The sequence below is a fragment of the Lepidochelys olivacea genome (genome assembly GCF_965140295.1).
Source record: "Lepidochelys olivacea isolate rLepOli2 genome assembly, chromosome: 9".
NCBI classification, from domain to species: Eukaryota; Metazoa; Chordata; order Testudines; family Cheloniidae; genus Lepidochelys; species Lepidochelys olivacea.
The window spans coordinates 10,597,059-10,621,608 of NC_140419.1; the positions used below are offsets into that span (position 1 = coordinate 10,597,059).

The window sequence follows — 24,550 nt, forward strand, 5'->3', positions numbered from 1 at the left end:
CCCTTCCAAACATCCTAAGTGTGCAAAACTGCGTCCTTTCTGGACTGAGGTGGCTTGGAGGAGGGTGCGGGGGGGAAGAGAGACAGAGAGAGGCGGAAGGTGGATAATCTGGTTGATATGAAAAATTTAGGAGGTGGATGTAATGAAACTTTGTCCTTGAAAAATACCATAAATGGAGGATCCCCATAAGAGCCCCTGTTTCTCCCACCCTATGAGCAGAGTCGATAGCCACCAAAAAGCCTGTATTCGTAAATAAACTAATGAGGAAGATGTTGTCATTGGCTCAAAGGGAGGGCTTAAAATCATTTAAGTACTAAATTCAAATCCCAGATACGCGTGTGTTCCTTAGTTTGCGGGAAAAGGTTCCCTAATCTTCTCAGAAGCCTTACAGTTGTAGAAAGGGTAAAGATTGAGAATCTGTCAACTGCTGAATGAAAAGCTGTTAGAGCCACCAAGTGGACCTTGACAGAGCTTATAGATAATTCTGTCTATTTTAGCTGTAGGAAGTAATCAAGGACGATTGAGAGGGAAGAACAAAAAGGAGGAACATCTCCTTGGACACACCACAGGCTGAACATTTTCTATTTGTGAAGGTAAGTGTATCTCGTGAACTCCTTCCTACTGTTAAATAATACCTGTTGCACTTCCTTAGAGCAAGTTGATTCTAGTCACACGAACCATCAAGAAGCCAAGCTTTGAGACAAAGTATCTTCAGGTGGGGATGAAGAGCACAGCCAGCATCCTGGGAAAGAAGATGAGGAATGGATGAGTGGCTGATAGCTAGGAACCAAAACCCCTCATGAAAATTGTTTGCTCAACTCTAACTGAAAAAATGTGGGATTTAAATTGTATTTTACTATAAATGAAGTCGCATTACATCTGAGTTAATCATAAACAGGGTTCAACTTTAGATACCACTTTGCTCTGAAAACAGTTAGGAATTTTATTAAATCTCTAAAATGCCAGTATTCACAAGAGAAATGTAAACCATATCCACTGATCTCAGAACATGCATGAACAGATTTGAAGACTGAGAGGAATACATTTATTTCTGTATGAAGCAAGTATGCTAAAAGTCCATATACCATTTCCTCTGTGAATAGCACAAGAGCAATAAATAATTGGCCAACAGAAAACAAAGTCAAATGCAGTTTATCTTGACACAAATTTACAGTATTAGGAAACCCATTTCTTTCCATTTATCCCCAAATGAGAGAGGCATTATATGTTACTGTCCCTCAGAATAGTGGAGAATTTTGGTATCTCTGACACTGTCCTCAGGACACCCAGTACCATAAGCCACTATGTTACCCTCTGCCTCAGCAAGAGTGAACTTTGCTAGGGCTTGAACTGTGTGTCAGCGCTCTACCACACCGGTTTGTTCATCTTACCAGCAAACTCCTCAAGACACTGCCAGTCTTTACCTTGCCTTGCAGGTAACGGTCAGTAAACCCTAGTTCCCGAGTTCCCCAGAGACATCTCTCTGCAGTGTCCAGTCCCACTCACTGGACACTTACAGAAATTATTAAGTTTGCTGCCTCCAAAGAGACAGTACATACACCAGCCTGTTAGTTTAGCCGAGGACTCACACTTTACTCTGGTGTAACAGCATGGAGATGATTTTGTAATAAAACATGAACAAGTTTATTAATAATGTGGATGTAAGTGATAGCAAGGAAGAATAAGAGAGAGAGAAAAGAATAACAAAACAAAAATAACATGCTTCCTAGTGCCTAAAACTTAGTTCTAGCAAGCTATGCCTTACCTAAAACAATCAAGTTACCAACATCCCCAAACCTCCAGGCAAAAGCATCCAACATTTACAGAATTGGAGGGTGTGATTCACCCTTGTCCCCTAAGTGAAGGACAACTTGATGGTCATATTGCTGCCCTTATATTTCCCAAAGTCTGTTGTCTTTCCCTTAAGAGTCAGGAAGACCTCCTTGGGGTTCAGACTCCAGTGTGCCCTGCTGTGCTCACCAAGCTGTTTCCCCCGCTGTTTGTTAGCTTGATTGCTCTGTTTACCTTATATATAAATGTACTTTCATTGTCTATGGCTTACAAAGCTTTACCCAGACAGGTAAATCTACATTTCTTTGTCTGAGGCAGGCTTGTTTATCCACTGCCTCCAAAATCTATTTTAATAATAATATATTCCCAGCACACAGACATAACTCTCTATATACAACCCATATGTACATCATACAATGATATTCATGCCCAGCATGTCACCTGTTTTTATATGATACATGACATGGTTTGGCTAAATATTCTAACAAGACTACATTGAGTTGGCACAAAGGAGCTCTTAGGTCACAGTATCACAAATCTCTACTAGAAGTCAACTCCAGATCACATATGACTTGTTTGCTTTCCGTCTCTAACTTGTTCCTTAAGCTCTGATTCCTAACAAATCACAGCAATAATTACCAGAATAAAATCAGAACAGGGCAAATAAGCATGGGTTCCTCTCTCTCTCTCTCGCTTACTGCTTACTCTTTGTCACCTTGAAAAAGACCTGTAAAAATTATTGTTGCAGAATTTAAAATTGGGACTTCCTGATTCTTCACTCTCCTCTCTCCTCTAGACCATTTACCATACAATTGCACAAGTACACGATCACCACATACATACAAGACTCTGTTGTGCCAATTTCAGTGAAATAAATCTACACCACTACCACCTCCAGATTTTGCCTTGATTCCTTTTCACAAACTATTATCAGTTTGTGTAATCTAACGGTTTTGATAAATTTAGCTAGACACCTAATTTCAAATCGTAATTTTTGTTTACAAAATCATGTAGGGCTGTATTACTCCCTCTCCAGCTGCACTGGTGAAGGAAATAGCAGCATTAGTGCATGATACCAGTGGGATATATGCCATCATGTGCGAGCAATGCCCCTCTGCCATGTACATTGGTCAAACTGGACAGTCTCTATGTAAAAGAATCAATGGACACAAATCAGATGTCAAGAATTATAACATTCAAAAACCAGTTGGAGAACACTTCAATCTCTTTGGTCACTCGATTACAGACCTAAAAGTGGCAATTCTTCAACAAAAAAACTTCAAAAACAGACTCCAATGAGAGACTGCTGAATTGGAATTAATTTGCAAACTGGATACAATTAATTTAGGCTTGAATAAAGATTGGGAGTGGATGGGTCATTACACAAAGTAAAACTATTTCCCCATGTTCATTCCCCCCTCCTCCCGCTGTTCCTCAGACATTCTTGTTAACTGCTGGAAATGGCCCACCTTGATTATCACTACAAAAGACTTCCCCTACTTCTCCCCCCCGACCCCCGCTCTCCTGCTGGTAATAGCTCACCTTACCTGATCACTCTGGTTACGGTGTGTATGGTAACACCCATTGTTTCATGTTCTCTGTGTATATAAATCTCCCCACTGTATTTTTCACTGAATGCATCCGATGAAGTGAGCTGTAGCTCACGAAAGCTTATGCTCAAATAAATTTGTTAGTCTCTAAGGTGCCACAAGTACTCCTTTTCTTTTTGCGGCTACAGAGTAACATGGCTGCTACTCTGAAACCCCCATCCTCTGGAACCCATAGATATTTTTCCTCATGTTGAGATTCATGGGTAGTGAGAGGATGGAACCTGGGGTACTGCCATTATATGGGGCACACTTCACACTGATTATGGTGAGATTCCAAACAAACACCCATGCAAAAGTTAATGCATTAAATCATGTGTGTCTTCTACAAAAAGAAGGCAATGTGCAGGTAACCCACTGGCAGCATGACATCTTTTAGGGAGTCACATTGCCAATAAAAAGAGGCTGCTAAGGGAGCATCATGGAGTGGCCTAGCTCTCCCATATTGCAACATGGAAATCTGCAGGAAGCTCCTTGTTTCCCTGCAGAACACAGGACTCCATGTGCCCTGGATACCAAACATAAGATTGGAAACCCCTCCTCAATGGGGAGAATAGGAAGGACGCTCCAAAGTGGTGACCTTTTCCCCTTCCTGGGTCTTCCACAAAAGAGGACAATTCTACACTATTAATGTATAAATTAAACTTCTGTCATGTTAGAAGACACAAGGCACTATTCAGTAAGGTCAAACCTACAGTTTAAGCAAAGAGGTCAAAGCTCATCAGAGTGACTGAGTTCTGACTGTCTGGTCACCCTCAGGGTGAGGTAATATTTCTGCATGCCTCACAATTTTCCATATATTTTCCAGTCCATACACACAGGAGTGTTAAATATTACACTTCAAAAAAGTTCAACTCTCAAAGAAAAATCTTTCAAACAGAAGGATCTGTATTCCCCCAGATGTCTTCAAGAGAGAGATACAAATACATTTTCTTAACTGTAGCAACATTAATTGCTCTACAAGCACCAATATAATTACCATCAGAGGAGCTGGAACTAAGGGTGCTGGGTTGAAGTGGTTTCCACCATATACAGGGTTTACAGTTCATTTCAATGACTCTCAGCACCCCTATTATGGAAATTGTTCCAGCACCCCTGAGTATCATCATGGATAAATCACTGTAAAAGAGATGTGAACAAATATATTAACATTCATCAATGCAGTCAGCAGAGTTAAACATTCTATAGCATGAAATAATCTTATCAGGTTTCTTATATGACAGTGTTCTGGATGAATTACAGATGAATGTTCTGGATGAATTTGTTAAGTAACAACAGCCTACTTGGAACTGTCTCAGATACAGAAGACATCAAATTCTAATCTTAGTTGCACCAGTGGTTATATCAGAATAGCTCCACTGGCTTCAACAGTGTTAATCTGCATTTTTACCAGTATATTTTAGAGTGCTGCTCCTTAGCAGTAAACAGCCTATGTAGACAGACAGCATCACACACACTGGAGGAGTCTGTCTTAGAGCATTTTTTCCCTCTTATTAATATCAGGGTGAGGCATTGTTAACAAGGTCTTTTGGGGTCTCGTGGACATGAGTTATGTCATGACACCCTAGCAAAAAATGCATCTGAGTGTGACCAACATCTGGCAAAGTCATCTTAATGTTAAAAACTGATTACACTACTGTTTAAAAAAAACAACCATCAATATTTAGATTTCCTTTACCAAAAGCAATGAATTAGTCAATTGGGGCAAGAAAATAAATAAGTAATGTTGCTACCTCACTGTGACAGCCCTCGCTCAGTGTTAGTTGGCAGGGAAACGCTGCCTAGTGGTCAGTGTTTAGGCCGGTGATGTTCAGGGAGGTTGTTGTTAGAGAAGCCCAGGCTCTCCCACCCCACCAGACTCCGACCCGTGCTTTGAGTGCTATCAGTGATCTGACACCATGCTTAAGGTGGCCCTCCCTGGCCCACTTCCTACCACCTCCCTGCATTTGTCTCAAGGTCACTGTCTGGGGTAAGGTGGCATGAGGGTTGTCTCCTCACCACAAGGCACCTCCTGGTAGTGGCATATAGCAAGGTCGTTCCTCCTTCTCGGGCAGCAACTGCCTCCTCCTGTGGCATGGTCCAGCCTCCTGGGCCAGCTCAGTACAAGAGCTTTCCCCTGCTGGGGAAGTCCAAATAAGAATAATGGGGATCAATCAAGTCCAGAGTTCATATGAGAGGAAGTGCTTCCCTCTCAGGCTGTCTCTGCAGCAGGCCCTCCCTTCCCTCAGGGAAGGACCTTTGGGCAGTTGTTTAAGGAGAGGTTCTGCCTTCCCTCAGCTTGTCTCTCCTGGAGCTGCAGGTAGCAGATCTGCTCTCCTTCCTTGGTCTGCCACCAAGTGAGCTGCTCCCTGCCTTTTAACTCCTCCTCCAAGTGGTGCATTTATTATACATGTGTCGGGACGGGGCTGGCTGAGCCCAAAGTAGTTCCTTAACCCCTTGCTGCTCAGTTTAGGGTTTGTACACCCCAATCAAACTCACATAGAGTTGATCATGTCCACTTGCTGCGCAGATGCACAAGGAGATGGAGAGAAGGCTCCTAAAGACTGAACGTTATTGTTAGAGGCTGGCCACTCCTGCTTAGTGCTCCTACATAACTGTTACGCACCCCTTAAATGGACCTGATTCCACATCAAAGTCATTTTATACAAAGAGAAATACCTCCATTCCATTCTATTCCTCAAGGTGTTTCAAACATTACAAAAACCCAGGAAAAAATCTCAACGTCTCAACTACATGATAGATGGGTAGTTTTCAGATGGTGTAACACAGCATGATTTCCTAGAAACTGCCTTAATTTTCATGGATCCTCTTTTTAAAACTTAGAGAAGTGATATTTGGTTAAAAGTCATCAAGATCAGTATAATCTATACCGGCTGTTAAACATGCTAGTAAAACGGTTTTAAAATCTGGTTTTAAGAAAGCTCTGGTAACTGGTAACACAGTTTAAGCGTGGTTTGCCTTAATAATATAGACTAGGAATAAACATTTTAAAACTGCTTAGCAAATCTGGGTTCTCTTCTAAAGAAGCAGAACACTGGTGGAATCCTTATGGAACAATTCTATAGAATTTAACAGAATATAATAAACTTTCTATAGGTCTGCACTATAATATCCTAGAAAGTTTAATAGAAAATTATAGCCCTGCTATAGAGTTCTAGAGGATGGTTCAAAAACATATAGAAAGGATTTCATTCTCTATTATATTCTATAGGTTTTTGGAGTAATTTATATAGAATCCTATTAATTGTCCCTAAATTCCTTTTGGCTTAATCCCTAACATAATTTAGGGTTTGTCTCAACTAAGAAATGGGATTGAGTTTAGGTCACACTAAGGGTATGTCTACACTATGAAATTAGGTCGAATTTATAGAAGTCGGTTTTGTAGAAAGCGTTTTTATACAGTTGATTGTGTGTCCCCCACACAAATGCTCTAATTGCATGAAGTCGGCGGAGTGTGTCCACAGTACCGAGACAACCATCGACTTCCGGAGCATTGCACTGTGGGTAGCTATCCCACAGTTCCCACAGTCTCCGCCGCCCATTTGAATTCTGGGTAGAAATCTCAGTACCTGATGGGGCTAAAATATTGTCGCGGGTGGTTCTGGGTACATATCGTCAGGCCCCCCCTCCCTTCCTCCCTCCATGAAAGCAAGGGCAGACAATCGTTTTACGCCTTTTTTCTTGAGTTACCTGTGCAGACGCCATACCACAGCAAGCATGGAGCCCGCTCAGCAAACTGTCACCGTATGTCTCCTGGGTGCTCGCAGACGTGGTACTGCATTGCTACACAGCAACAGTTTATTGCCTTTTGGCAGCAGACAGTGCAGTATGACTGGTAGCCATCATCGACATATTCCAGGGTGCTCTTTTAACTGACCTCGATGAGGTCAGGGGCACCTGGGCAAACATGGGAGTGACTCAGCCAAGTCATTTCCCTTTTAAGTTTCGTTTCATGGCGATTCAGTCCTACCGGCAGTGCACTGTCTTTTAATCTGCAGCCAGCAGAAGATGATGGCCAGCAGTCATACTGCACCGTCTTCTGCTGAGCACCCAGGAGATGACGATGGTTAGCAGTCATACTGCACAGTCTGCTGCCAGCAAGATGTATAAAGATAGATGAAGTGGATCAAAACAAGAAATAGACCAGATTTGTTTTGTATTCATTTTCTCCTCCCTCCCTCCATGAAATCAACGGCCTGCTAAACCCAGTTTTGAGTTCTATCCTTGAGGTTTTGAGTTCTATCCTTGAGGGGGCCATTCTGTTTCTCGCAAAGCCACCCCCTTTGTTGATTTTAATTTCTTGTAAGCCAACCCTGTAAGCCATGCCATCAGTCGCCCCTCCTCTGTCAGAGCAATGGCAGACAATCGTTTTGCGCCTTTTTTCTGTGCAGATGCCATACAATGGCAAGCATGGAGCCCGCTCAAATCACTTTGGCAATTAGGAGCACATTAAACACCACATGCATTATCCAGCAGTATATGCAGCACCAGAACATGGCAAAGCAAAACCAGGCGAGTAGGCGACGTCAGAGTGGTGACGAGAGTGATGACGACATGGACACAGACTTCTCTCAAAGCACGGGCCCTGGCAATGCGGGCATCATGGTGCTAATGGGGCAGGTTCATGCTGTGGAACGCCGATTCTGGGCTCGGGAAACAAGCACAGACTGGTGGGACTGCATAGTGTGGCAGGTCTGGGACGATTCTCACTGGTTGAAAACTTTCGCATGCGTAAGGGCACTTTCGTGGAACTTTGTGACTTGCTTTCCCCTGCCCTGAGGTGCAAGAATACCAAGATGAGAGCAGCCCTCACAGTTGAGAAGCAAGTGGCAATAGCCCTGTGGAAGCTTGCAATGCCAGACAGCTACCAGTCAGTCGGGAATCAATTTGGAGAGGGCAAATCTACTGTGGGGGCTGCTGTGATGCAAGTAGCCCACGCAATCAAAGATCTGCTGATATCAAGGGTAGTGACCCTGGGAAATGTGCAGGTCATAGTGGATGGCTTTGCTGCAATGGGATTCCCTAACTGTGGTGGGGCCATAGATGGAACCCATATCCCTATCTTGGCAGCGGAGCACCAAGCCGGCGAGTACATAAACCGCAAGGGGTACTTTTCAATAGTGCTGCAAGCACTGGTGGATCACAAGAGATGTTTCACCAACATCAACATGGGATGACCGGGAAAGGTACATGACGCTCGCATCTTCAGGAACTCTGGTCTGTTTCAAAAGCTGCAGGAAGGGACTTTATTCCCAGACCAGAAAATAACCGTTGGGGATGTTGAAATGCCTATAGTTATCCTTGGGGACCCAACCTACCCCTTAATGCCGTGTCTCATGAAGCCATACACAGGCAGCCTGGACAGTAGTCAAGAACTGTTCAACTACAGGCTGAGCAAGTGCAGAATGGTGGTAGAATGTGCATTTGGATGTTTAAAAGCGCACTGGTGCAGTTTACTGACTTGGTTAGACCTCAGCGAAACCAATATTCCCACTGTTATTTCTGCTTGCTGTGCACTCCACAATATCTGTGAGAGTAAGGGGGAGACGTTTATGGTGGGGTGGGAGGTTGAGGCAAATCGCCTGGCTGCTGGTTACATACAGCCAGACACCAGGGTGGTTAGAAGAGCACAGGAGGGCACGGTGCGCATCAGAGAATCTTTGAAAACCGGTTTCATGACTAGCCAGGCTACGGTGTGAAAGTTCTGTTTGTTTCTCCTTGATGAAACCCCCCGCCCCTTGATTCACTCTACTTCCCTATAAGCTAACCACCCTCCCCTCCTCCCTTCGATCACCACTTGCAGAGGCAATAAAGTCATTGTTGCTTCACATTCATGCATTATTTATTAATTCATCACACAAATAGGGGGATAACTACCAAGGTAGCCCAGGAGGGGTGGTGGAGGAGAGAAGCACCAGGAGGGGTAGTGGAGGAGGGAAGGACAAGGCCACACAGCACTTTAAAAGTTTAAAACTTTAAAACTTATTGAATGCCAGTCTTCTGTTGCTTGGGTAATCCTCTGGGTTGGAGTGGCTGGGTGGCCGGAGGCCCTCCCACCGTGTTCTTGGGCGTCTGGGTGAGGAGGCTATGGAGGCCGTTCGCCTCTCTTGGGGAGGAGGGCGGCTGGTTACACAGGGGCTGTAGAGGTGGTCTGTGCTTCAGCTGCCTTTCCTGCAGCTGAACCATATGCTGGAGCATATTAGTTTGATCCGCCAGCAGCCTCAGCATTGAATCCTGCCTCCTCTCATCACGCTGCCACCACCTTTCAGCTTCAGCCCTCTCTTCAGCCCGCCACTTACTCTCTTCAGCCCGCCACCTCTCCTCCCGGTCATTTTGTGCTTTCCTGCACTCTGACATTGTCTTCCTCCATGCATTCGTCTGTGCTCTGTCAGTGTGGGAGGACAGCATGAACTCAGAGAACATTTCATCACGAGTGTGGTTTTTTCGCCTTCTAATCTTCGTTAGCCTCTAGGAAGGAGAAGATCCTGTGATCCTTGAAACACATACAGCTGGTGGAGAAAAAAAAAGGGACAGTGGTATTTAAAAAGACACATTTTATTGAACAATGGGTACACTCTTTCACGGTAAACCTTGCTGTTAACATTACATACGTAGCACATGTGCGTTCATTCCAAGGTCATATTTTGCCTCCCCGCACTGTGTGGCTAGCACCTCATCCCTCCCCCGTCCCCATGGCTAACAGCGGGGAACATTTCTATTCGGCTACAAGCAAACAGCCCAGCAGGAACGGGCACCTCTGAATGTCCCCTTAAGAAAAGCACCCTATTTCAACCAGGTGACCATGAATGATATCACTCTCCTGAGGATAACACAGGGAGATAAAGAACAGATGTTGTTTGAATGCCAGCAAACATACACTGCAATGCTTTGTTCTACAATGATTCCCGAGTATGTGCTACTGGCCTGGAGTAGTAAAGTGTCCTACCACGGTGGACAGAATAAGGCTGCTCTCCCCAGAAACCTTTTGCAAAGGCTTTGGGAGTACATCCAGGAGAGCCCCGAATGCCAGGGCAAAGTAATCATTAAACATGCTTGCTTTTAAACCATGTATAGTATTTTAAAAGGTACACTCACCAGAGGTCCCTTCTCTGCCTGGCAGGTCCAGGAGGCAGCCTTGGGTGGGTTCGGGGGGGTACTGGCTCCAGGCCCAGGGTGAGAAATAGTTCCTGGCTGTTGGGAAAACTGGTTTCTCTGCTTGCTTGCTGTGAGCTATCTACAACCTCATCATCATCATCATCATCTTCCTCATCCCCAAAACCTGCTTCCGTGTTGCCTCCCTCTCCATTGAAGGAGTCAAACAACACGGCTGGGGTAGTGGTGGCTGAACCCCTTAAAATGGCATGCAGCTCATCATAGAAGCGGCATGTTTTGGGCTCTGACCCAGAGCGGCCGTTCGCCTCTCTGGTTTTCTAGTAGGCTTGCCTCAGCTCCTTAAGTTTCACATGGCACTGCTTCGGGTCCCTTTTATAGCCTCTGTCCTTCATGCCCTGGGAGATTTTGACAAAGGTTTTGGCATTTCAAAAACTGGAACGTAGTTCTGATAGCACATATTCCTCTCCCCATACAGTGATCAGATCCCGTACCTCCCATTTGGTACATGCTGGAGCTTTTTTGCGATTCTGGGACTCCATCATGGTCACCTGTGCTGATGAGCTCTGCATGGTCACCTGCAGCTTGCCACGCTGGCCAAACAGGAAATTGAAATTCAAAAGTTCGCGGGCCTTTTCCTGTCTACCTGGCCAGTGCATCTGAGTTGCGAGTGCTGTCCAGAGTGGTCATAATGGAGCACTCTGGGATAGCTCCCGGAGGCCAATACTGTCTAATTGTGTCCACGGTACCCCAAATTCGACCCGGCAAGGCCAATTTCATCGCTAATACCCTTGTCGGGGGTGGAGTAAGGAAATCAATTTTAAGAGCCCTTTAAGTCGAAATAAAGGGCTTCGTCGTGTGGACGGGTGCAGGGTTAAATCGATTTAACGCTGCTAAAGTCTACCTCAATTCCTAGTGTAGACCAAGGCTTAGATAACGTGAGAGCTAAGCCTGACCTACACCTTGACCTTTTTCCTAGTGTAAATGCAGGGTATCAGATTTATCTTGATTTGAGCTGCTCATAATCTTAACTGGATTAGAATTTGAAACAAAATCAAAGTAAAGGGGTGTTACTCTATATCTACACTGGTAAAATGTTCCAGTTTAGCTGGGGTTTAAACAGTGCATGCTAGCTAAGCCTTGCCTAAATTTGAGCATATTTCCTAGTCAAGACAAACCCAAATAGGACTTTTCCATAAGGGAAGAGGTGCAGGGATCATACGCTATTCAACAAGATAATTTATCATGTTGCTCAAAAACTAGACCCATGGCTGGTAAAAGAGTGACATTGATAGATACATTGAAGAAAGAATGCATTCCTTGAATAAATGGTCAAACTCCTTCAGTTGAGTTTTAAAGAAAATATCAAAGGTAAATTCTTACTTCTACTCTTCTCTGAAAACACACACTATCCACAAACACATAAATCCTAGTCCTTTCATCAAAGAAACAAAAGTTAAGTAACTAAATACAATTATAAAGACTGCGGACCTCCAGGCTTTGTGTGCATTACTACATGAAGCAAAAACACAATCTGATTGTTACAACCTCCCCACTATCTCCCATGTTTATCATCATTACTCATCATGTTAGGTCTTAACACAGATTGTAAACTCATCATAGCAGAGACTCTGGACCTGACTCTCCTTTCTTTTACACTAGTGTATATCAGGACTAACACCACTAAATTAATGACACCACATAGGCACAAAACTGTTCTAAGTGACTGGAGAATCAATCCTATACCTAGTAAAACACTATGCACATTTATATAGTGGTATAAATACCAACAACCACTGAATGGCACGAACCATTCTAGTTAATGACACACCACTGGAGATGGCGAAATGTTGCACTCACTTTTAGTCATCTGACCCCTCTTCAAATTCACTTTGTATAAATGAGACATTCCTAACTAAAAATATTTCCCCTAACTTTATATCGTTTTCATCCTTATCATGAAACCAGAGCAATCGTCTCTTAAATCACTAGGAAACTGAAGAATTGTGTTTCCTGGGCCAATATAAATAGATGTTACCATGCAATGGACGAAGCAAATTGCAGAGACCTAAGTAATTAAAGTTACCTTTAAGTGCACCACTTCAACCTTTTATAGTTAGTTTCTAGTCCATTTCACTTGCTAGTTCGGCAAACAATTGCTTCCATTTGGAATTTCAATACAAAAATCATGAAAACATTCTACCAAAACCTAAACCAACCTGACACGTTGTCATTATTTATTGTGATAGGAAAACTTCAAAAGGTTTGGGAGTACTATTTGGGAAATCAGAACTTTATGCGACAAGACCAGGGAACTGGACATCAGAACTCCTGGATTTTATTCTTTGTAGAGATGGGACAAAGTTGGATGTAGAGCCAAACTTCCTAAAAGTTCAGAAGTGTTCAGATCGAGGGATAATAATGCCTATTATGCAGTGAACCTATCTATAAAACCTTTGAAGATCAATAGATGAAACGTACTTCAATACATGAATGAAAAATAGGTTATTTCCAGTGAAGTGATTCAGAATCTAATCTAAGTTATATCTAGAGAAAACAAATGGCAGATCTAGACTCATAGCACACTGAAACAGTCTATATTGTGTGCAGTTATGGAATCTTTGGCAATTAGTCAACCATCACAGTTAATTCCATTCACAAGATCATAAAACCAGTGTAGGTGCATTATTCCAGGTTCATATTTCAAAAGAATGAATGCTGTTCCTCATGCTTCAATATTGAAAACACTAATAAATACAGTCACAATAAAAGAAAATACATTTTCAATTACTTAATACAAAAAAATATAAGCACATCCTCTGAGTTAATTTCAGCAAGAATCATCCCTTTGCATTTTCCCAATATTTTTGCAATTATTTTACATTTTTTCCTCATGTAAAATTTTTTTCTCCCCACCACATACAAGTTAATCATAAACAACTTGATTTACTCAATAAACAGAGAAACTGTATCTCTATCCATTTTCTTATATGGGCCCTATTATTGAAGTCTAAAATATTCTTCCATTCTGTACTCAAAAGTACATAGAGGCATGTGACATTAACAAAAAATGTTCAGTGCAACATAATATGTAATTTCAAAATTAGGGGCTATTTTTGCTCCTCAAACATCTAGATAGAAGTATTGGGAATACCTTTTCCTATGAAAGTTTAATAGCAATGCTTTGGAAAATGACATTTATGGTACAAGAAATCTGATTGGACAAAAGGAATTCAACACTCATGTCCAGTCTATCTATTTTCCTTATCCTGCTGAAAGAACAGAATTCAAAGGGAGTTGTGCCTGTGTCAAACTCCAGGATGGGGCATTAAATGAAATAGAATATTTAATATTATTAATTATTATTATTCTAAAACATAAAAAAATACATTATTATGCATTTTTTCCCTATTAGATAAGAAGTTTATTAAAAAAGCCCACACACTAGTCCCAAAAAGAGGATGGGGGAATTGCATACATTCACTAATGCTGGTTTGATGGTTCATACTGGATTGGGGCTCAGTCCTTCAAGCTTTGGAAAAATTCCTGGAGGTGCAGAGCACACTTAATTCTCATTGAAAACCAATGGCAGTTGAAGATGCTTAGTATGTTGCAGGATCAGGCCTTTGGAAGGCAAAAATTCACCCACCTTCCCTGGATTAAAAGATACTTTCATTGTATTTGGTTGGAAACCTATATCATGTAAGTGTTTGTTTATTTTACCTCTACCAGTAGTATTTAGTTGGAAAATGCTGTTAAAATGGCTATATCTAACCGGATTGCAAGAACAAGATATTGTATTGGCATGTAATATCTCAGGTTTCATAATTTAGTCAACCTACACATTAGCAATACAAATGAAGGGCTGCACATGCCTGTCTTTGATAGACTTTTTTGAATATCACTGATTCATGAATATAAATAGTTATGGGAAAATAAAATTTATAAAACCAGACCTGGGAATAAAAATCTCCTGGAGAACAACAACTCTGAAAGAATCTAGTGTCACATTCCTTAGAATGTCAGATTAAACTAACATGTGCCAGTCAATATTGGTACACTGTGACCCTTGATGCCTCCTAAGCAAAACTATTAAGTCCAACATTTTCTCCTGTAAGCACTTATCTGTAAGGATGGCTAACATGTCCTCTGAAGCAGATATTGAAACTGATTGGACAATAGGTAGATACCAGACAGGGGCCTGGGGGCCGACCTCTAGAAATAGGGGGAGAAAATCTTAATCTGCAACACAATGCAGCTCTCTTGAAACCCTATCATTTTCACTTCCCATGTGTCTGCTGCCTGACTGTGAATGGATTTGAAAAGGAATGGTTAGTGCTGAAAATTGGATCAGAGCTAACATTCTCTCATTTTTATCAGCAGCTGCCAAAGGTCATCTGACATAATAGCTGATGAATTCAAGCCCAGTGGATTTCATTTGCAATTTTCAATTTACTGAGGCCTCCAAACCCCACAGTGATAAAAGCTTCCCCTATCGTGGCCTGTCACAAACATCAAGAAACTGCACAAACCCACAAGAAAGAAATAGGAGAAAGCTGTGCATCATCACAGTTACAGATAAGGAGAACAGGAAGAAACAGTATCATGTAGAAAGGTGTAGAGCGGCATGTGAGGTTGAGTCTCTAAATGCCAATTGTAATGAAAAGACTATGAACAGCAATCAAATAACTTCTACAGAATAACATCATGCTTCCCCCCCCAACTCCTCATTTGAAAACTGCCTTCTAATCTCTTGCTTGACATCCTGAAGATAAAAGTGAAAATGAAAAAAAACCCTGCTTATTTAGACATGGAAAGTATTGTGGAGTTGATATATTTACTGTAGTTTTGATTTACAAATGCATGCTATTAAGAGTCCCATTATCAGAGAAATGGGATGTCAGCACCAACTAAAAAATGCATTTGTTTGCTGACCAGAGAGATTGTAGATCTTTACTCCTGATCTACAGGGAGTGCAAATGAACTTCAATATAGGAGGCTATAGAGACAGCACGCCTAACATTTCTCTTGCATACTTGAATTATTCTGGTGAAGCTAACTATTTTTGCCCAAAGCCTTTGCAAGATGAACCCTGTGAAGAATTTGCATGGGATCAGACATAAACAAGACCAGACTTTCCAGAAGGGAAATAATAAAACAAAAACAAAAAACCACAAGAAAAAAAAAGAAACCCCGTGACTCAAGAAAATGATGCCTTTTAAAAGGCCAAGCAGTTCATCAGCATCTTATCCTACACCTGCCAATAATGAAACTGTGAAAGAGAGGAGTCAGAAAAACAGCCACAATTTCAGATGCGAGTGCTGAAGAAATTAATTTCAGACATTAGCATCTGGATCCCAAAGATACTTAGTTTATCCAGTGAGAGCGCGATGTGTGAGGTTACCATCTGTCCTGTTTGTGACCATAATTTCCAGCTCGTAGACACATCCTCTGGTACTATAGAATGAACTCAAGTATCTCCTCCCAGTAACACTGTCAAGAACCTCCAGAACAAAACCAGATAGCCCCTCTCATTCAGTATCATCTGGGTGGTTCTTGGGCTTTAAAATCAAGGATAACAACCATTCCTGAATGATAGTTTCAGTAATGAAGGGCACTGGATAGAGTGAAAAAAATAACATTCACAAAAATCACTGAGTACAGAAAAGGTAGTTACAGTGAATACTGAGACTCACCTCCTATTCTTGAAATGATTCAATTAGTGTATTGCTCTTTAAAAAAGTTATGGCAAGAAAAACAAGGGTTATTTCTTATTGTAGCGTTCTCTGTTGCTTACCAGTAGACAAATCAGTGGTTTTTCTAAATTGTGGCAGGTACTTGACAACACTACCTTACAGTGTTTCTTCACTTCTCTGTGTCTGTTAACAGTAGATTTTTGACTACTGCAGGAGTTTGGTTTTATGGTAGAAAAACACTGAAAGGGAGAGAATACTGTGGCAGGCAAGTCAGTTGTATCCTTAGATGGCATTTAAAAAGAGAAAATAGATACTTGTTGCCTGGATAATCTCCCCATATTCCTGGGGGATTTTGTTGAATCAGTACCAGCCGTCTGTTAGGGTAGCACTGTACTAATCCATCCTATAGGATGCCAGGAAAAGTCAACTCTTCTGCTTATAGGATCAAATGGAAGAGATTTTCAAAATATTACACTGTTACAGAGAAAGTAAATGAGAGGTGGCTCCAACCTACAATGTTTAGAACCAGAGCTAAACTAACCTGAAGCGCAGATCCAAGGTTGTGGTTCAGTCCTATCTCTGGTAGAAACTATTGGATTTACATGTAGGAGCTTCTTTTTGCAAGTTATTTAGCCAGTTGTAAGCATAGATCCAATATGCACATTGTTTAGCTCAAGATTCATATGTTATCTGCAGAGCCATAATGTTACCCCTTAGCCATCCTGTGTTCATCTCAAATAGCTCTAAGATATATCTACTCTTAAATCTTCACCCCAGGTTTACACAGTGTCATGAGCTACTGCTAGTTTTGGATCTACTATGAATATTTATTATTACTATTATTTCTTTTACAGTACCTAAAAGTATGGTAGGCCCTTTACTGAACATATAGTACACGTGACCCCAGACCCAAGGAGCTTACAGAGTAAATAAAGTTATGCTATTACAAACAGACACAAGGAAAATAAAGGGAGAAGGGATGGTGAAATGAGGACAACAGTGACTAACAGATTGCATGGTTGCCTGGAGATGAATGGGTTTTTACATGGTGAGGCTTGTTTTGTTTGTTATTTTTTAAAAAAATCTAGCTATCTGAGGGTTTCATACTGACACCCATCACTTCAGTATCTGAGCACCCTCTATGTAAAATCAATAACAATTGCAAAAACCCTAGTTCATTTTGTAGAGTTTCCATAGTTCTTGTTTTTTGTAGTTGTGGTGTATTTTTAGCTAATGTTCTAGTTATATTGAGAACACGTAAGGGTTTTAAGTTTGGTTTTTCTTTTGGGTGGGAAATCGGTGTTGAAGGAGGGAAGGGGATGGTGGAAATGAGGAAGAAACAGTGAGTTTCCTTTTGCAAATGATCATGGAGATTCCTCTGCAACCGTCAGCTTGTGTGGCTGTCCAAACCTTGATGTTAGTGTGTAACAACCATCAGTCTCTTAGGCCAGATCATATGCTCATGCAGAAAAAGTTGTAAGACGGAAGGGTTACTTGTGAGTTCACAAGTAATGGTGAAGTTGGGGATAACAGGGGGTAAAATGCATGGCCTTTAAACTACCCAGGGAAATCCTAAAGATCGTGGAGCATCCCTGTCACATTGGGGCAGTGGCACTGAGGGATCACCCATACACACAATTCTTTGTTGCCACTCTGGGAATACAGCTCCATCTCATCTATGATCTTGAGGATAAAATTTTGGCCTGGGAATCCAAGATACACCCCCGCCTCCTTACCCATCACATCTTAATGTGGCTCAGTCTCCATTCAAATGACTTTAGGGTTGGGGAGGGATTGGACATAGCTGGAAAAAGTATGTAGCTACAGTTGGTTCAGAGGCTATATGAATTAATACATATGATAGCTACAATTTTGTTCTTGTAACTTTCTCTACAAGGGCCATTGTGCAGGGAAAGGGCTTTTTATTTTATATTGATTTGTTATTTGTTTTCTTCTATGTACTCTCCAGTCAGATTATCCCAGATTTTCAGAAAAAAAAAAGTTCCTAGGAGAAATATCCAGGTATCCCAATTTATAGCAGGAGACTGGCAATTATAACCCTACTAGGGAGAAGCATAATATGCTTTCATGCTGCAAATGCCTTTTCTTTATGGGATTTGTCTTACCTGGTGCCAGAAGAGATATTAATAGCGGTGCCAACATCTTTATTAGGTTCCATGGTGCCAGCAGGAAAAGAGGATTTTGTGATACAACCACCCCCTAGAATTGCTGACTCAAGGTGGCCTATATTAAGCTAAACTCATCTTGTTCTCTTCTGGGTGCAAGAATGAAATGCTTCCTGATGTCTGTTTAGTTAGTATCCCTCTTTTCCAATATTTTGAGAGGTAGTACAGTCTAAGCACATGAGATTCAGTAACTCCTGGGTTATAATCTTGGCTCTGTCATTGGCAACATGCATGGTCTTGGTGAAGTCACTTAACTTCTATGTTTCAATTTTCCCTTCAGCAAAATGTAAATGACAAAACATCTATAAAGCTATTGTTAGAGTTCATGTTTGAATAGTGTTTTGAAGATATTAAGCAGTAAGTGCCACGAATCCTCAGCATTCATTCATCAGTAATTTGTATTGATCTTATCAAAACTGTGTCCTGGTTCCTCCCTCCTCCTGGAATCATATACACCTCATGTTCCAATAAAGCTTTACCTTTCCTTTGAGAAGCGGGCATAGCTAGAAGGAAGAGGGTAATTCCTATAGAAAAGAGACTATGAAAATATAGAAAACTCTTCCACACAATGATAGAGAGATAAGACAGTGAGAAAGAAGACAAAGAAAATAATACTTTATTCAATATCTCCAAGGTCTCACTGATCATTTTTGGCAAGCCTCCTATTTCAAAGGAAAAGATCCAGAAACATTTGATATTGCAAAGTCAGATGTGACTTCCATGGTACAGTTTTCAAAAAAGTAACCTATTACTGAAAAAATGCTTTTAAATTACTAGAAGCCTCAATATGTTCTGCATCAAGGCTAAAAATCCAAACACATGAAATGAAAACTGATAAATTAAAATCTACTTTTCATATTTAGCCACTGTGTTATGTCCATGAGCTACAGCTGAGCTGATTAGAACATTTACTGACATTAAAACAATGTAGATTAATACATAGCTGGAGTGTTATCAGTCTAGCATAACTGAACACATTACTCGACAATATAACCTCAGTCTATTTATAGTAATTCTATTTGTATTAAAAAGATCATGTTTAAAATTATATGATTTAATACACTCTTACATCAATCTTTTCATTTTAACTCGCAAGTTATTATTCCAAAGCATTTCCCATCCATTCTAAATAAATCTGTAGGAAGTTTGGGGCTATAATTTGCTTAAACTCTGCTTATCTTTAAATGCATGTTAAATTTTATTTATGAATAGTAATCTCTAATATTACACAGCCTGTGGTGTCATTTTTCTGCAACTATCTTCATCTGAAGATCTTTACAACAAACAGTATTGGCTTCACATATGTTTGGAGAAAAGCATCAGTTTTGTCCACATTATTAAATACACAGAAACATAATAAAAGGGTCCAATGCAGAAAGATGCTGAGTGCCTTCAGTTCCCAATAAAGACACTCAGCACCTTCTAGGATCAGGCCCTGAGCACTTACAAACATGCTGTAGGATACCTCAGGGACCTTCCAAGATTAAAAATGGAAAGAAAAGAGTTTTCTTCTACCCCTAGCTTGCCTGATTCAGTTATAAGTGTCTGATTCTGCATAGTGTTGAGCACCATCCTGGGAGGCACTGACTACCCTAAGATCAAAGGCAGCTGAGTGTGCTCAACACCATCCAGAACTGGGCCCTAAGACAGCAGCAAAGATAGGGTTACCATATTTGAACATTCAAAAAAGAGGACACTCGATGGGGGAAAGGGGCGGGGATTTGCTCACGCCCCCTACCCCGGCCCTGCCCCAACTCCACCCCTTCCCTGCCCCCATTCCAACCCCTTCCTCAAATCCCTGCCCTGGCCCCACCTCCTCCCCTGAGCAAGCGCTGAGAGCTAGGGGGAAAAAGCGGGCACTCTCTCGAGTGATCAACTTCTCGAATGATCAACATTCACTCTCTTTCTTGAATGATCAACTCTTCTTTGGGGAAAAATAATAATGGCAAAATCCGGGATGTTTTTAGATATTTAAAAATTCCTCCCGGATGGTGTTTTAAGAACCAAAAAGCCGGACATGTCCGGGAAAATACGGACGTATGGTAACCCTAAGCAAAGATGTATGTAAGTGAGAGTGGGCAGTGACCAACTGTCAGTCTAAACAATAAGACCCTGAGATAGAGTTACACTGATTATGCATGGTAAAGAAAAGTCTCCATAATCAGTGAACATTTAATACAATAACACAGCGATCAGCCTTAAGTATTACTGTGTATCATCTGGGGGTGTTATAGTAGACAGGGCTCTGTCCTTTCAAGCCAGGGCTCCTGTTTCAACCCCGATTTCTAAAACTCCACTGGAAAAATGTGTTTAGTCGCGTCAACTTAATCCTTAGATGATAGTATAATCTAAAATGTACATAAAATAATCTGCTATAATTCACAGATTCATTTCCGAAGGGGCCCAGGATAATGAAAACAATCAGTTACCCCTCACGCTCAGAAAACAGGATGACAACATGATAAACCTTGCACTACAGCAGCCCTTACTATATTTTGATCACTTACATTTCAATATGAATTTACTCACAAAATGTTAAGAATGAACATATAGTTTGTACCACATCTTCATTCCTGGAGAGAAATGTAACTGTAGCTGCTTCCATTATCAACACTTCATATGGATCATTTAATGACAGCAATGTTACATATGTACAAATAATGTGTGTGTATCAGTCACGTGATTAACTAGATAGGATTGTTAAATAGCGTCATTTAGGGAATAATTTTGATCAAGAAGTAATCCAAATCTGTTTCTTCATATCCAAGGAAAATATTAATTTGACCATTGAGATTAAATTTAAAATATAAATATATTATAAAGCTTATTTTCCGGGCATGGAGGGGGTTCTCTATTTGTGCTTTATAACACGTTGGAGTTGTTTTATCTATGGTGAGCCTCTACTAAGCATAAACCAAAATATTCCACAAGGGTATTACCAAATACTTTGTAGAATAGTTGAATATATTAAATATCTATACATCTGTTGCTATAAAAGATAGTTTAGCATCATAATTAGAAGAGGGTATATTGCATTATAACCAGAACTACAATTGACACATTGTAATGCACTGAAAAATAAATCTGGGACTTTCATTCTACTTTGCTGTCTGCATTTCACCATGTCAGAGTTTACTAAGTGTGGATTACAAATTTTATTAAACCACAAATACGTCAATAGCTAAAGCCATCTTTGAAAAGTGCAGAGCTCCCTTTTTAAATTTATTTTTTGGCTAATTTTTTAAAAATGGCATGAGAAAAAATGAAATAATAGAAAAGCAACTCAAAATGCAGAGCCCATTCCTAAGAAAGTCTGAAGGCCAGATCTCAGTCACATTGGCCTAACTTCACCATATGAATAATACCAGCATAAATCCAGTGGAGTTACTTGTATTTATGTCATCATAAAAATAATACCACGACCTCTCTCTTTCATAACGTTTTTCATCTGAGCATTTTGGAAAGGATGTAAGTATCCTTATCCCCATTTTACAGATAAGGAAACAGACAGAGGGAGAAGTCAAGGCTGGAAAAGAATCTATGTGTCCTGAGTCCCAACCCAGTACTCTGTTCATTAGGCAACACTGCCTCCTTTTAAATGAGATCAGAATCTTGGCCATAAAACTTTTGTAATAATAAACTCAAACCTGCAGTGCTTATACAAGTAAAACTGCCCTCAATTTCAGAAGAAGTTTTGCTGAAATATGAACTGCTTGATCATGAGTCTGTCTTAAATCCGTAACCTGTGTACTCTTAGTTTAAAAATCCTGGTCACCATCCGCAGAAAAATGAAATAATGAGAGAACTCCGTATACTTAGAAAACAATATACACTAAAATGTTACCTACCTGAAACCACTTCAAAATCTCTTTCTTCTCCTCCTCACTGCCAAGTACAGCATGAGTTTCCTCAGGATCACCCCCTAAGAAAATAGCAGTCTCCATCCTCTAGTACATTGTATAGGGTTATAACCTCATTGGGAACAGTGCACATGCCTCGGAGGGAATGATCAGGCCCCTGCCGTTTTCCTTTTACCTGTCCTTGTGTGTCCAGGTACCACAATTCATAGGATGAAGTAATTTGGGAGGGGTTGGTTTTGTTTCTTCAGAGAGACCTGCAAGTTGCAATTAGAGAATAAAGGATATGGTTTTAACTGTAAAGGATGATCTCTCTCTCTAGATATAGATATACCACCCTTTACAATTAAAACCATATCCTTCATTCGCTAGATATAGATATGGATATATAGGACCCACACATTCAACCTGACTTTTAGGAGCCAAAATGAATTCTTTCGTTCTTACGCATCACCACCAGTTATAATGTTTCTACTGCAAACTAAACTACATCTGGCCAACTCTACTGAAGGCTGGACCACTGCAACATTTGCACAGTCATTTTTCAGAGCAGAACTGTATTACCTCTCATTTTCCTTCCTTTGGTGGGTTCAAATCAGATGTTTAAGGTTGCTTCAAAGTATCCTGAATGTTTAATTTCCATCTGTAATTTTCATTTCCACAGTAATGATAAAAAATTAAGCAAATCTCACTGGAAGTGTTTCAGACACTTACGTTCTAACTTTGCCTGTGAGATTTTAATGGCTCCTTTGAAGCCAATAAAACCCAATGAAGAAGTGTATGAGAACGTACAGTACCTGCTAATATGTACTTAAGCCTCCTTTAATTTGCATATTATCAAACACAATAGATCATAATGCTACGCTCATGAAAATATGCACTTAGGGACACTTAATATGTATACTATTGACACAAAACACTAGTAACAGCTCTATATATAGTCCCCAAGAGTGCAAACTGCAGGGAATCCCGAACATAAGGATTACTGATCCATGGTTACGGTTGTGCTTAGGTCACTGTGGGTCTATGCATGCATTCAAATGCCACATGCTGTAAAGGCTTTGCAATTCTATTTACTTTTTAAATAAAGTTACTGTGCACATGGCTAATAGTTCTGTACTCTTCTCCTCAATATATTTGGAATATTTTGTAAAAAAACTATATACAACCCTTACGATTAACATAAGGCAACATGATAACATTAAGATATATATTTAAGAAAAGGCACTGTACTGCGTGTTTGGCAGGTATAAATACATCCTTTGTGTTTATCTATCTTGAAAGAGCTCACACAAAGCACATGTGACTGTGTCAACACATATTGAATTTATCATGGAAGACTGACAGTATCATCACAATCATGATATTTAAAAATCACAGGCTGCTTTCAGTCCTAAAGAATAGAGTGACTGATTGCCATTGACTAACAGGTTTATATCATTATGAGGTTGAGTCAGCTATCACTAGGAGTTCTTTATAGTTTCTAAGACATATGGGCTAAAATCCTGGCCCTGCTCAAATCAGTGGCAAAACTCCCATTGGCTTCATTGGGAGTGATGAAATATGAATATGTCACATAATATGCACAGAGGACTTTCTACACAAGCTGTATATGTTATAAATGCTCAGATCTGATGTTAATGAAAGGCAGACAGACAGAAAGAATGAGAGTAAGACTGGGCATTGTTGTGGGTTTTCTTTATACAGATCCGGTGCCTTAGAGGCCTTATAAAGATCCTGAGCCTTATGGGACACACCCCCAGCTGGTGTAAACTGGCATAGATTAATTGAAATAAAATAATTAACAATACCTGAGGATCTTGCTCTGTATCTCTCAAATCTGCCGAGATAAAAAAAAAATCATAGTTCTGTTCTCGTACAAAATCAGATATAGATTAGTTAATGGATCAGCTTGTCCTATGGAATACTGACCCCAGAACTTTGTGACAATCTTTTTGCTAAACTCACCATCTAGAAGAATTTTTGCACCTAATCTCCTTTAACTGAATGTATCCTGCAGCATTTTTTTTTATTCATTGAAGAGCCATCTAATTTTGCTTGGGTTCATTCTTCTCAGTTTGCTACCCAGGATGACCATTGCCCATGAAAACTGTTTCTGAATTTTTGATTTGCTTATCTAATTGGTAGCTCCACTTAACTCTCCACCCATTTTTGCATGGTACCCTTCGAAGCAATGTACATCACATGAAACTGCATGTTCAGACTTGTGCCTTTTTTGAACACGGATTCCGCATCTAAGTCCTTGGTTTCAAAGAGTGGAGATCTATTACGGTAGGCATCTC

The 24,550-nt window shown here is 40.6% G+C and overlaps 1 protein-coding gene across 2 annotated transcripts in view; it reads right to left on the bottom strand.

The window, feature by feature from the left end:
* Positions 1-699: 699 nt before the first annotated feature.
* LOC311526573 (uncharacterized protein) overlaps positions 700-24,550 on the bottom strand; it is a 255,395-nt gene continuing 231,544 nt past the window's right edge. The window contains exon 4 of one of the 2 annotated variants that reach the window (XM_084639741.1): positions 700-742. In XM_084639741.1, coding sequence (XP_084495867.1) covers positions 712-742 — 31 coding nt within the window. In that variant the 3' untranslated portion in view covers positions 700-711. Of the gene's footprint in view, positions 743-9,333; positions 9,908-24,550 lie in introns of those variants that run through there. The other variant, XM_084639740.1, reaches the window with a different exon arrangement.